A 15,635-nucleotide genomic window follows, 5' to 3' on the forward strand; every position below is an offset into this window, starting at 1 on the left:
ATCTTCCGTATTTGGTGGTCACGGGCTCGAACCCCGGTCTAATCAAGAAGCGTGTGCTACGCACTGCTGCTCCTGCCCACCTGGCTACGGAGGTGCCACATATGGGTAGCAGTAACACCAGAGTAACTTATCAATTGTGTGCTACTCCATTCAGGATAGGGGAGAAGGAAAAAGACCTGGAGGTAACTGTGCAGTCAGTCATGAAATTCTCTGAGAGTGCAGACATGCTGCCATAAGAGCTCATGGGGTTTTGTCAGTGATATACAGAAACTTTGCTAGAAAGGACAAGGAGGTAATTATCCCTTTGTATAAGGCCATGGTTAGGCCGCACCTTGGGTACCGTATACCAGTCTGGAGACCTCACTTTAGGAAAGATGTAGATTTTCTGAAACGGGTGCAGAGAAAGGCAACTAGACTGGTGAAGGGAACAAAGGGGGTGCTCTTACCTAGAAAGGCTTCAGTTCTGCAAATTGCAGTGTCTCAAGACTAGCCACCTGTGGGGAGATCTGATTGAGGTGTTTAAAGCCTTGAATGGATTGAGTACGCTGAATATTAATAGCATTCTTCTACTTCCTGAGACTACACAAGAGGGGACATAAATTCAAGTTGAGGAAGGATTGATGTATGGAAGTTTCCTTCAGCCAGCAGGTGGTTGATCATTGGAACAGGTTTCCATCTGTTGTTGCGGAAGTGGATGGGTTGAATAAATTCAAGGAAGAACTAGACAAATTCTTGGAGGGTATGGATGGGTGAACTGTTTTTGTTTTTTTTTTTTTTTTTTTTTGCTGATGCTATATAAGCTTGCTTTCTTGCATCATTTGCTATTACCACTACCTCTTGTAGCTCCCTTTTTGTTTCCATCTCCATTACCACACCATTATCCCTTATCTTCCACAGTCTCCTAATACTGATTTCCCTCAAACAACTTTTTATCTCTTCAGTTACCACTGAATACACCTCATTACTACCTTTCAAGCTTGACCCATCAGCTGCTTTCACTATCAGGACATACCTTCCACTGAATCCAAAGTGGATGCTGAGCATTTGTGTTTCACCCCAGGCCTGTAGCTTGCCCTTTCTCCCTGATGTTTAAATCATCCCAAGGTGAACTGTACTTGAGCGCCTTACTGTATACTTCTTTTGCTGTTTATATTTAAAACACTCAAATTTTTGCTAGTATTCCTTTAATGTTACCTCTAGGGATGTAATCTCCAGTAGGTATTTATTTTCTGCCCCCACCAAAGAAGCAACCGAAAGTTCCTTGGAAAGTGAGATTTCTTTGATTTGCAATTCCTTCAGCTGTTTCACATTTAAGTTCAGCAACTTCTGTAAACCAATAACCCTCTATAGCTCTCTATGCAATTGCATAGGTAGCTAAAGTATTGAAGATATCGAAAATATTTCAACTGTTTAAAGCAAGAGTGAGTCCTATGAGCTATGTAGTTATCAATAGTACTAGAAAAAGTCAGAAGTTGATTCTGTGAGTTAAACGTAAGTAAATACCATCTTAAATATTCAATATAACTCAAAATTAAGCAATAAGTGTGGAGCACATATCATGTCTGTCCTATTCAACTACCAGAACCCTCTCCTTTCCTTCCAGAAAAGCTGATGTTTAGTTTTCAGAATCCTGTTCTCAAAGCTGTTTAGTTTTGAGAACAGCATTCTGAAAATCAATTGGGTCTAGATTTGGTGAAGATGGTGGGTGAGGCAAAATTCATAGCCAGCCTAATGAATTGCAGCCATGATAATAGCTGATGTGTGAACAGTGCATTGTCCTGGTGAAATAAAACACTAGATCAGCTTTTGTGGCCTCTGACTTGATTGGATCTTGAATTTAGTCATACTTCAATTGTTTTCATTGCAGTTTTGAGTCTGGTTTAGTAGCAATGAAGCCATGTTTCACTTATAGTTATATATCTAACCAGAAAGCTTTCAGGATCTGCTTGGTAATAAGCAAAAATTTTCTTTGAAGTTTTGAATTAAATATGTTTCTGATCAGGTATCAAAAGGCAGTGGAGGGAGGCTCCCCTCATGGAGAAATCTTTGTTATATCTAATTTATTTATAAATAATAAATTTATTTATTTATTTATTTAGTCTGCATTATTTCTCTAATAGTTATTCACCAATCATCTACATCATTAACTTTATTGATGTTTTCTGGAGTAGTTGCTGTTGATGAATGTCCACTGTCCTTTGATGCTGGATCTGCCATATTTAAATTCAGCTACCAATTTTTGACAGCTGAATATGATGTAGCAGATTCTCCTAATGTATTTACTATGTCTTCATGAATATTATTGCTCAATAACTCCTTATTGTAAAGATATTTTATTATCGCTAGATGTTAAAAATTTTTTCCATTTATGTAAGCTTGAATTTCAATGACTTAAAGAAATATATATACACCAAACACATCTCCCTTCTATGAGAGACTAGAAATTTATCAAAAAACCCACACAGACTGTAAATGAAAGGCATTGGAACTGTATTGTGGTAGGATAACATATAAAATGATCAATGGGCATCACTGGTTGGACTAGAGTAACATGCAAGTAAATTATTGTAAAAATGGCAAGAGGAAAACTGTACATGTTCATGTTACCTTCCCTGATATTATGAGCTTCCTATGGGGTATAAAGCTCATGATTCCACTTGGGCCCATTATTTATATTATTGCTTCAAGACTTATGTAAATTACTTATTTGGTGTGAAGATGACACTTCAGGTAGGATATTGGGAAATCTGAGGTTCTATGTTTGGGTAGTGGTAATCCCATCTTATTACTTGGAAAGTAACAAACAAAGTAGTAGAAATCATAAAAGCCACTTCACACTAATTGTGTAATCTAACATGAAGTTATTCCATCATTGTAGACAGGTTTCCAGGATAGAACATGGCATTTTATCTAATGTACAGGAATTTTGCCAGTATGGACAAAGAGGTCCTTGTTCTACTATATATAAAACATTGAGTGGACCACATCTTGGTTATCGTGGTTATTATATACAGGTTTGGAGATTTCATATCAATAAGGATGTGGATTTGCAGAAAAAGATGCAAGGAAAATCAAAATTTATCAGCATACAGACATTCTGGAAGGGAAGGGGGAATGACATAAGTTTTGTGGATATAGTCCTAGACCAAATGTCTGTATGAGAAATTAAGGTATTTAATACTATTAAAGATAGGTTTCAGTAAATTACAAAAAAATTCTTTTAATCAAAAAGTTATGATGAAGTGCTTGAACAATCTGCTACCTACACTTGTAGAACCAGACAGCTTATGTAAATTTAAGAAATGATTGGACAACTACCAGGATGAAATTAGGTGACAGTTTTTTTTTTTTTTTAAAGCAGATTATAATAAATAAGCATGACTTCTTTACATAATTTTGCCTTTATTAATACTAATACAACATCATTGGACCAATATTCAAGTTCAGCCAACTTGATCCCGGATGAGTCCTTATCTGGAACACAAATGTGGAACATGCAACAATCCTTTCCTTGTACAAAATGACATCAATTACTTAAGGATGGAATAATGGTTCTGAAAGCATTAGTAGAGAAATAAATGTAAAGATATCTACATTAAGATGAATCCATGCCAGCCATATGGTAGAGAATGACAGCAATAATCTTTCCATGTACCACAGCAACAGGAGAAATCATTCGTTTTTACTAATGACAATGATCCAGCTCACAGGCTCAAGTGGTTGATAACATGCTGAATGAGGAGGGTACAAGACCACTGGACAGACATACTGCTACTCAATTGGCATTCCAATGATGCTCCAGAAACTGTAAAATGCTTTCGTTAAACAGAGGACAAGAATTTTTGAATTGGTTAGTTTAATGCCTCAAGCTTCTGAGGCATCAAAACCCACCAGGTCAATGTGTTATCCCTTGTATGTGTGGCCTTCAGCAGTGGCAGAAGACCACACATACAAGGGATTCATGTTCATGATATCCATGCAAGTTAATGATAACATAATCTATATTAATACTTTGATTTTTCATAACCTTGATTTTTTTTTTTCACTGCTGATTTACCTTCAATAAAATGAAAATTAGCAATTTGAGGAAAAACATCAATTTTGTTTTAGAATGAGGCAGAGCTCAAGGTATTCTCTATTTTGAGTAGCATATAGGGAAGTTCTCAATACTTATTAAATTTTGAATATTATCCCATTCTAAATTTATTATGTACAAAACTAAATAGTTTATTTTAAATTCACCTGTTATGTTCTGTAAAAATATCAGAGGAATTTTTCTCTTGCAGCACAACTGAATAAAATGAGTCCCCTGCAAATAGGAATGCAATTAAAATTTGAACTTATATTAAAGAGAAAAAAAAAAAAAAAAAAAACAGCAGTTCACCTTTACTGGATTTTGCTTTCTTTCTGCTATTCAAATTTTGATTTAATATTCATATTAAAAATTATATAAATTGTTCAGTACATAAGTAAAAGCACTTTGCATACTTAATAAAAGTGATATGTGTTTTGTTTTTATTAAAGTATTTATCATAAGAATAGAAATGCATGTAGGAGTTCAAAACATAACCAATTATAAAAATGATTTACAGATGATAATGCTGCACAGAGTAGACATGTGAGATAATTTGCAATAACGTAAGTAGAGGGAGGATTTATAAGCAGTAAAAACCTAGATTTATGCATAAATCTAAGTTCTAAAAAGGAGATAATATTCATTAAAATAAAATATGCTTCAATAACTAAGCATATTTTGCAATAAAAATTATACATATAATTATATAATTAAAATGTACTCATTAGCATTACACCCTATCACAATTTTTTCTGTATAAGTGAAATTGTGCCTTTTGTGTGTGAGAGAGAGAGAGAGAGAGAGAGAGAGAGAGAGAGAGAGAGAGAGAGAGAGAGAGAGAGAGAGAGGGAATTAGTTTATAAACAGAAGTGATCAGAGTATTTACAGCATGACACCACCAAATACGGAAGATGCGGGATGGTCAGGAAATGACCACCGCATATCCCGGAGCAATATGGCCTTAGTTGCTAATGCTCCTAAAATCCAAATAACTAACTGACCAAATTACAGCATGATGCCAACAATGGAAATACACCAGAAAGAAAAAATGCATTGCTGACTGATGCCACTTTCTGGAGATCAGGATTATTCAAAATTATTTTCACATCTTTTCTTGTGATTCAGTTCCATATCTGCCTATTGTCGATCGCATGTTATTGTACAATGCCTGCAGCAACTAAAGAATCATGTAAAGAAGAACAATGTCTCAAATTTTGATAAGATTGGATAAACGGGAAAAATAAGTGTGAATAATAGTTATGTTTTTATGCATATTTGAGTGTTTGCACATATTCAATAAAAACAGCATCACTCACATTAAAGTGAAAATATAACTGAAGTGCTAGTAATTAAATGAAGTAGCTTGAAGCCAAGTACCCATGTAGACAGAACTGAAGACAGTGGAGAAAATCGAGGAAATTTTTTTTAACAGACAAAATGAAATTATCACATTGAGGAATATTTTATCTCCAAATTACAACACAATTTAGAGCATTTGCCACACAAGTTATGCGAGTCAGGTTCAGGAGAACATTTCCAGTGATTTTGCCACCATATGTGGAAAGACATCAGTACCATCACAAGCATCTTTTCATCATTTACAGCTTCAGCTCACATGTAGGATGTGATTTTTGACAGTTGAATATGATGGAGCAGATTCTCCTAATGTATTTACTATTTACTACAGCACTCATTCATAAAATGAGTACTTTACCATGTGTCATTCTTTCCAGAAGTTTGTGTGCACTAGAAGTCAAGACTTACTGCATCTTCAGCGCACAACTTTTCCACAATCATGTTCAATACAGACCTGCCATTTGTGTCAATAGTTTCTACCGCTAGACATACAAAATTGTCAGCTGTGTATTGGAGAACAAATTGCATTGTTGAGTTATAAACTAAACTTACATCGCAAATTCATTAATTAACACAATATTTCTCCAGGAATGAATGGAAGGCTGAATTACATAGTTTTTCATTTTACACTGCCACAAATTAGAGAACTACACACATCTGGAGAAAACACCCAAGATTTAGAAGAGGTAGGCTTAATCTGAGCTAACAGGGACTGAAAAATTTTACCATTATTCTCCTTTAAAGTCTTATGAGCAATAGGACTTACATATTGCTTTAACTACATTACTTAGGCTTAGACTAACTGGAATTTTTCAGGCTGCCAAATATATAGAATAAGATAGATATTAATTTTCTAATTTATTTAATAGGTTATGTAATTTTTGCTACAATAAACACTTGAAATTTTGATTCTTTATAAATTAATTCTTTGTATTACATGGCAACTCACATAGTACAGCTTTATTAATTAGAAATAATGAGAGATTCACTAAAAGACCACTCACTTAACTAATGAAAGATGAGTAATTCTTGAAACAAGTTGTTATAAATAAATAAATATTCTGTTTATACTCTGGAGGATGGGGCATAGGATCAGAAGGGTCCACAAGATAAAGAGAATACAAGAACATCTCTGTATTTAGCAGTCCACACAGGCTTGAGAACCAGTCAATTGAAATGTGTGTGTGCTACTGTACATTCAGCTGTTAGTGGTGTCTTGTATTTTAAACAAATAACAGAATAGCCTTTTGGTGATTATTTGCTTAAAAGTAGGAATTCTCAAAGAAACTCATTAAGGAAGTTTGCTCTGCCTCGAGTATTAACACTGTTTTTGATTTGATTTTGGGTTTACTGGTGCAATGTATTAACACTGTAACAGCTCAATTTATTATTTTATAAATGGCATTAATTTTGATCAGTCTGTACTTTATACTGATAAACAAAGCCTGAAATAGTGTTAATTTCATTGCAAACAATAGTAGATTATAGAATTGGTATTCAAGGTCAACAAAGTTAACGCAAGAAAATTTAGCTTCACCCACACAATGTTGTTGTTGTTATTTGGTTTTTAGGAGCATTAGCAACTAAGGCCATATTGCTCCAGTGATATGCGATGGTCATACCCTGACCTTTCCGCATCCTCCGTATTTGGTGGTCACGGGCTCGAACCCCGGTCTAATCAAGAAGCGTGTGCTATGCACTGCTGCTCTTGCCCACCTGGCTACGGAGGCACCCATAAACAATGTAAGTGCATTTCAGTATTAGGCAACAATAAAATGTTTGCCATAATGACATAGGGTCTAAATATGACCTGGCAGAACAAACAGGCTCCAGTCCCTTGGTCCACAACGGTTACTATTCTTCCAGTGACATTGTGAGGCAAGCTTTAGAAAATAAATTTTTATACTGTAAAGAAATTCCTGTCAAATAATGAACATGCACTGTTTTTCATGGGGGCAATAAAGTGCAGCATAATCCTCTGACAGTCATCAAAATTTTTAATAAGGCAAGATGTGTAGTGCATGTTGTATGCAACTTAAATTTAGTTTTTAAATAAAACAGGTTTAAATCATATACAGTTGAACCCGGATAAGAACCTTGTACGAAATTCTAAACCTCCAGTCCCTTGGAAAAGGGACTGGAGGATTAGCCTTTAGGTTCTGCCTTTTCCAAGGGAGTGGGAGTTTTGAACTTCATACAAGGGAAAACTTCTTAGAAGGGAAAATGACCTAAGATTATGAAATATTAGCTATACAAATAAAAATGAAAAGATATGCATACATAAGTTAAAAATGATTTTGAGTACTATGTCAGAACTTATAAATATTTCTCTGCCTATGGTAAACATTTTTTAAACTAGGATTTCTAATTGCTTAACATTCTGTTCATTAAACTCATTAATAAGTTAACATTCTGTTCATTAAACTCATTAATAAGTTAACATTCTGTTCATAAAGGATGAACTCCTTTGGAGTTCATCCTCCCAACTATAACCCTTCAAATTAGAAAAATATAATTAGTATAATCAGTGTAATTAATAATTATTATACTGGTATAATCAGAATAATTAATATTTGTAGTGGTAAAATAAAACTGCCAAGGAGGGATGAATAGGGCCGATATTGTAGATAGACAAACATATTGTTATTCTTTAAAGAATTATCAAAAATAATCTACAGAAATAAATAAAGTATTATAAATTCAGCTTTCAACATACCTTAAAAGGTGACAACTACAATAAGACACAGCAACAATCCACTAAGCAATTCAGAACTGTTCAAAACCATCAAAACTTAACAGCAAACATTTCACATGGTTGATGATATCCAATTATGGATATCGATGAAAACAATTGCAATATGTCACTTCCATTATATCAAAATGTTTATACAGTAAGTCCTCGACATACGTAAGAAATACGTTCCAGGACTTCTTGCATAAGTCAAGTTTTATGTAATTCGGGAATGACTAATAAAATATTGCTACTATGTCCCTGATATACCAAAATTACAAAAACCACATAATATCCTCAGAAGAATGAAGAAAAATAGTTATATTTTTTATATATAAGTTATATATTTTTAATTAGTTCAATTAAAAACTTTATCTGGGGACAGTGGTGAAGTAGCTGGAGTGGCACATAAGAAATGGAAGAAAGAACGCATGTTATTGTACTGTAAAAACTGATATGTATTTCGTAGCCTTGGTTATTAGAATAGACTTCATTGGTGCCGATCTCTTCACCACTTCTCGTTTTCTTCTGTCCTTTATTATTGTGTTCACCTTTGACACCGACAAATCTGATTTCCGCGAGATACTTGTTAATGTTTGACCGTTTTCATACATCCTTATTATTTAAATTTTCTGATCCAAATCGATAGCTTTCCTTTTCTTAGATTTACTAGTACCGCTGTCACTTATTCCTTTAGTTGGCACCATGATAATCAAAATGAAATTTTAAGTAAAGAACTTAACAGGGTTAAAGCAGAAACACACTATTATCACCTCACACAAGCTCACATTTTACTAAAGCTCATTTCTGAAGGTCACTGCCATAAAAAAGAATAAAAATAATTTGCAGTTTCCGGTTTATTGGGCTTTTCTTTAGTGCAATCTATTATAAATGGGTAGTAAACTTGATCTTACTGCATTTGAGATAATACCAATAGCTGCAACTCTGTGGGGGTTTTATGTTATTATGGTGAAATGTATGTCTCCTTCACTGAAATCTTCAGTCATATAAAAAACAAATTTTCAGAATCTTATCTTCATTCCTATTTTTTAAGCTTCGTAAACTTGTTACTCCGTATCTCACTTGTGCAATTTGTGCGTGCCATGTTCGTCGTTATTGATTGCTTATATATATTTTTAATATTTTAAATTTTACAATCCTAAAAAAAAAATAAATTAAATTAAATAAAAAAAAAAAAATTGAGTGAAAAAAAATTTACATAAGTCCGAATTTACGTAACTTGGGCTTATGCAAATATTAAAAAGGTTTCAGGGCTGAAAGCCTCAGCCTACAGAAAATTCACAAATCGAAAAAGTTAGTACACAGCATCATTTTAGTTTGTAGTAAATCACCGAAGCAGATAAAATGGCATCGTTTTTTGTTACATCACATATTGTGAAGCAACGTTTTGCTAGTGGAGAAAACTAATCTTACTTATTCTTAGCAGATACCACCACCACCCAGGATTGGGGTGCTGGTATCTGCCGAGAATAAGTATCATCTTGGTATCCACCAAGAATAAGTAATGGCAGCGGATACCATCACCACCCCAATTCTGAGCGGATACCATCACTCTCCGGGGTGGTGGTGGTGTCCGCCGAGAGTAAGTAACATTAGTCTTCTCCACTAGTGAAGCGTTGCCTATTCAAGGTAGTACAATATCAGAGCAACTCGTGAAGGCATTCACAACATGAGAGGTAACAAAAATATTGCCATTTACGCACTAACATGTTCAATTACCAAAATGTTTATATTATTTAATTTTTTTAATATAAAAATAAAGAATTTCTATATTTAAAAAACGTATTAAGTGGGAAAATGTTATTATAATAATAAACTGTATATTCTTTATCAGATACCACTTCTTATGCAGGAAAATAAGACATTACAATACACAAGGTGTCTCAAAAATACTGGTACAAACGTTTAGAGGAGGTAGACAACATCTAAAGGAATGTGAATCGCATAGGAACCCATAACTGGAAATGTCACCGTAAGTCGGTAGACGGCGCTGTTCATCAGTTCGCGAGAGGGAAAATTTCTGGTTTACTCATTCAAGCAGTAGTCGCCGCACGAAGAGCATGCATTGATATACAAACTGTGAGCTGGCAGACATGCACCTAGTGTATGGATTAGCAGAGGGCAATGGACGAGCCGCTCAACAAATTTATGGAGAACGCTTCCCAGACAGACATGTACTGGACCACCGTTTGTTTGCGCATGTGCATCAAAATTGTGTGATTATGGGTCATTTAGAGGTAACGGGAGTAGTGCGGCAGGACCACGTTCAACGCGAACTCCCGCCATGGAAGAAAGTGTGTTGAATGCCGTCCAGAATAATCCTACCACCAGCACATGTGCCTTTGCCTCTGCCTTAGGAGTGTCTCGTTGCAGTGTACACCCCTTTCATCTCCAAAGGGTTCAGTTACTGCTCCCCCAAGATCATCCTGCACGTGTGGCTTTTGCGCAGTGGTTTCTCCAGGAAAGTCTTCAAGACTTGAATTTTCCAGCCTATGTTTTGTTCATGTATGAGGCTTATTTCACTCGGGAAGGCTTATTCAATCAGCACAATGCTCGTGTGTGTGGGCTCACGGCAATCCACACAGTGTGCGCCCCCATGCGGCACAACATCGCTTCGCAATAAATGTGTGGGCAGGTATGGTCGGTGACTGTTTAGTCGGCCCATACCTGTTACCATCCCGCATGAACTCCGCTAAATATAGGATCTTTCTTGAACAAGTTCTACCAGGGTTACTTGACTATGTTCCAGCAAATGTGAGATGCAACATTTGGTTTCAACATGACGGGGTACCTGTCCATTATGGAAGATGTATTCGTGACCATTTGAACAGGCGTTTTGAGCGTCGATAGATTGGCCGTGGTGGACCTGGCCCCAATGCTCACCTGATTTATCGAGCCTTGATTTCTTTCTGTGGGGGACCCTCAAATCTATTGTGTATGAATCGCCTGTGGAGAGGGAAATGGATCTCGTGGCGAGACTCGTCTGCGCTGCTGCTACCGTCAAAGGAACTCCAGGTGTGTTTAACCTTGTCCGCCAATCCATGCTGCATCGGTGTCACGCATGCATCGTGCCTCATGGTGGAACCTCCAAGCACCTGTTATAACATCATGAAATGCATCCATCTCATACTCCATTGTTAATATTATGTCAAATAAATGTTTGCGCCACTAATTACTGTTTTGTGTCATTTCTGCTTCTTGTGCCTCTGCTACTACTTTCCCATGACGTTTCCGGTTATGGGTTCCTATGCGATTCACATTCCTTCAGATGTTACCTACCTCCCCTAAATGTTTATTTGACATAATATTAACAATGGAGTATGAGATGGATGCATTTCATGATGTTATAACAGATGCTCGAAGGTTCCACCATGAGACGCGATGCATGTGTCTCAATATTTTTGAGACACCCTGTATAGAGTTGAAATTGGGAATTAAGAAACCAAACCTAGTACAGAGGAAAATTTCTTATGTGGGAATTTCTTATCTTGGTACTAACGTACTTTGTAATATATCTATCTTAGCGTTTCAATAAATACAACTCGGAATAGTACATTTTTAAAATGGCAACAGTGGTGAAGGTGGGATGTTTACTTCAGTAAATCTTCACGGTGTTGACAATTCACTGAAGTTAATCTTCAGCACTATTCCACAGATGCCAAGGTTAAATTTTAGGCACTGAATTCAGTTAAAGAAAAGACTCAGAGTAACTGAATTTATAATTTAGTGTAAAAATATAACTATAAATTATTAATTAAATCACTTATTATAAAGGCCTATTGCAAGAGGCTAAATATGACAAAATAAATAAAACAGTTCAATATTTAAAGTAGTTAAACTGTGGGTGTTGGAGCTCCTTGCTCCAACTCCCACAGTTATCACCGTAGGAGATTTCTATTTGAATTTGTCAGAAAATAAAGTCAGCAAACTAATTTTTGGCTTGAAAGCTTTGTTGACATATAAAAATCGGTAATACATATTTAAACTTTTGTTATTAATCACAGCACAGAATTTTATATACAGCAATACCCCGCATAGCACTGATAATTGATACCAAAACTGTTCCATGATATGTGAAACCATGCTGATTGAGGTATAATTATAATGGGTTTTATCAGAGAAACAGTCTATAAACAAATTATAATAAATGTATAAACAATTTGCACTTGATAGCCAATTAAAAGGATTTGAAATAAAAAATATTGCAAAAAATTTTATTAATGAAAATGTAACACTAGAGAGATGAGAAAAAAGCTTTGTTTATTTAGGTATTTCAATAATAAAGTCTGTTGAAGTCATCTCTTCTTTTTCTTGGCATACAAGTCTTTGTGGCATTGAATCCTATCTTGTAAAATTTGCTGTATCTTGATGCTACGTTCAACATCTGGATCTCCATTCATAATCACCTCGCAGGCCATGTCAACCCTCCCCCCCCCAAAAACTTTCTCCAATTCTTCTGTTGAAAATTCCTTTGGTTCCACTTCAGTGTTATCCACTTCAGAATTGTTTTCCTCTTCTTCATATGCAGTTTGTTCATCAATTTCAAGGAGAGTTGCATCATCTAAGTCATTTGCATGTGAGTCACTGCAGTCACGTACAGTGGCAATGTCCAAAGTTTCAAATCCCAAGTCTCTTCCAATCTTCATGTCTTCGGTAATTGTCTGAATTTGCGTTTCAAAACCAGTGAAATCATTTGCCAAATGGGGCAAAACATGCTGCCACCAAACAAAACACATGTTGGTGGCAGTGATTTCTAGCCAAGATGCAAATATTGTTTTGATCGTATTTAGAGGGGTAAAAAATAAATTGTGAAATGAAAAGTTTGAAAAGCTATCACATCATCTCGTCAGGATGGAATTAAGAATACCGAACACTGTTGCATGTTGCTGCTGACTGCCCGAAGGGAGCTAATGGCACATGTGCATGTGAGACAATAGAGTTGGCACCGCAGCACATATTTATGCGTACCTAGGCTATGACAATGCAGCATATATGTGGAGTAAATGTCTAGGCTATAAATGAGTTTTAATATGTACAGTAATTTTTGACTTAAACTTAATTGAAAACCGTGTTATAGTGAAACCCATGCTGTTTGAAGCCGTGCTAAGCGAGATATTGCTGTATTAACAAGTTACCAAGGACAATCTTTGTTTTTGGAAACTTGCTCGCGGTTTTATTTTGTACATCAGAGAAATTGAAAACTTAATTGAAGAAAAAAACTTTCTAAACTTAATTGATAGTTTAGAACTATCAATTTTTTGAGTTAAAGGAAGAAAAGCTTATGTGCACTGTTCAAGGACTATAGAATAGAGGTACTAACCTGAAACTACTGTTTGGTCTGTGAACTAGATGTAGTTTTATTTTAATGTGAAAAGAGTAGTTTTTAATTCTTATTCTGCAATTTGATTTATATAATTAAAGAGATGGATGATAATTTTTCTGAATGCTACACAAAGAATATATGTATGCAGTTGTATTTAAGTGCTGGAAAGCATTCTTTTTAATTATGACTGATTATTAGAAAGAAGCAAATCTTATAGAATTTTTTCTGATGTTGGTTACCAAATGATTTCTCTAAATTACCCTTCGTTATAATAATAAAATGATTATAAAAAAAAATCAATAGAAGTTTTAACTATATGGTATATGTAGAACAACAACCCGTATGCTTAAATTTTAAGAAAATTAGAAAATGCTAAAAACAATATCAGAATATTCCATTTTACCTTCAATGCGGAATCTGAAAAGAGTACCCCATTATTTCCAATGATGCCTACTGGATATCCATATATTCTTGCAAAACCTATAAATATTATTCACTCAAAAACGAACTTTACAAAAATTACTTTAGAAAATAGCTTGTGAATTATTAAACAATAGTAGCAATTTAACAAAGCTGTTAAAAATTAATAAGGAAAACAATTAACAGCATTACTAAAAATAATTGAACAATATGTTTAAATTTCAAACTTTCAAAAATGAATCATGCATCTTTGTACAATTATTGGAGCACTTCTGTTCAGATATTAAACATGTTGTTGAAGAGCTGCCTATATTCCATTTACAACTGGATAACTATGTCAGAGATAAAAAGAAAGATTTTATTTTTCTTTCTTTCTTTTTTTTTTAAATAACAAAAAGTTTGATACAATTAATTCAATGAATATAACACACAAGTCGTGTTAAACATTTTAAATTGATAGTAATAGTATTCATCATATAATGCAAGGAAGCAACAGGCTTTTGCTACATTGGCAAAAAAAAAAAAAAAAAAAATCAAATACCAAGTAGATAAGAAAATACATATTATATGCTTCCCTCCTCACACAGGCTTGTTCCAGCAATCAATGACTCAGTGGCTAAAATAAAACGTCCTACTTCCTATATAATCTAATCTAAACCTCAATCCAATGTAATTTGAATTCATTCCCCCCAGTTCTGGAATTCTTTATAACAGAGAATTCCACTTTCATTGGGTTTATTAATCCCTCTAATAACCTTATAAACCTCAATTAAGTCACCCCTGAGGTGCCTTGTTGCCAAGCTCTGTACTCCACATAATTGGAGTCTTTCTTTGCACGGTCATCCTTTTGCCGATCTCACCATTCAAGTTGCCCATCTTTGGACCCTTTCAAGAAACTCAGTCTTTTTTCAGATGAGGTCTCCATACTTGAACGCAGTATTCACAAATGTAGATCTCAAATGCCTAATACAGTGGGATTATGACCTCCCTATCTCTACAGGATATCATTCGATAAATCATTGAATTATCGATTGTATTGTATCTCCCAAGGATCTGGGAGATACAATACTGCCCATATTGTATCTCCCAGATCCCTTTCTTCCTCCACTGCTTTTAATTCAATCACACCAAGTGTATAATTTATTTGAGGGTTGCTCTTCCCCAAGTGTAAGACCTTCCATTTAGCAGCATTAAAACATAGCTGCCACTTCTCCAACAATCTTTGAAGTCTGTTCAAGTCATCCTGAAGGAGTGCTGCTTGGCACTGATCATTAATGACTCTACCAATCTTTACGTTGTCTGCAAATTTTGACATCACACCCTCTATACCTTTGTTGATGTCATTTATGAAAATAAGAAAAACAGTGGTTCAAGACCGATCCTTGAGGGACCCCACTCCTGACATTACACCAATCTGAAGAATATTCATTAATCACAACCCTCTGTCTTCTGCCCTGCTGCCACCCAACATTTCATCTTAGAATCTTACCAGTAATCCCAACTTATTCAAGCTTAAACAGTAACCTCTCATGAGGGACCAAGTCAAACACTTTGCTAAAATCCAAATAAACTATCAAAACTGTTCCCTAAATCCAGCTCGTGAGTAACTGTGTCAAAATAGCTTACTAAGTAAGTTAAATATGATTTTCCCTTTATAAACACATGTTGCGTGTTCTTTAGAATGTGATAACTATCTAAATGTTCCTGGA

The 15,635-nt window shown here is 35.0% G+C and overlaps 1 protein-coding gene across 2 annotated transcripts in view; it reads right to left on the reverse strand.

Moving 5' to 3' along the window:
• Mccc2 (methylcrotonyl-CoA carboxylase subunit 2) overlaps nucleotides 1–15,635 on the reverse strand; it is a 118,520-nt gene that overhangs the window by 24,054 nt on the left and 78,831 nt on the right. For both annotated transcript variants that reach the window (XM_090384174.1, XM_090384175.1), the window contains exons 12-13: nucleotides 13,910–13,986; nucleotides 4,243–4,309 (exon numbers count right to left, since the gene is read on the reverse strand). In XM_090384174.1, the coding sequence (XP_090240300.1) occupies nucleotides 4,243–4,309; nucleotides 13,910–13,986 (144 nt within the window). The remainder of the gene's footprint in view (nucleotides 1–4,242; nucleotides 4,310–13,909; nucleotides 13,987–15,635) is intronic.

This window comes from Mastigoproctus giganteus, chromosome 1 (genome assembly GCF_048544385.1).
Source record: "Mastigoproctus giganteus isolate SK-2022 chromosome 1, ASM4854438v1, whole genome shotgun sequence".
Taxonomy (NCBI): Eukaryota; Metazoa; Arthropoda; class Arachnida; order Uropygi; family Thelyphonidae; genus Mastigoproctus; species Mastigoproctus giganteus.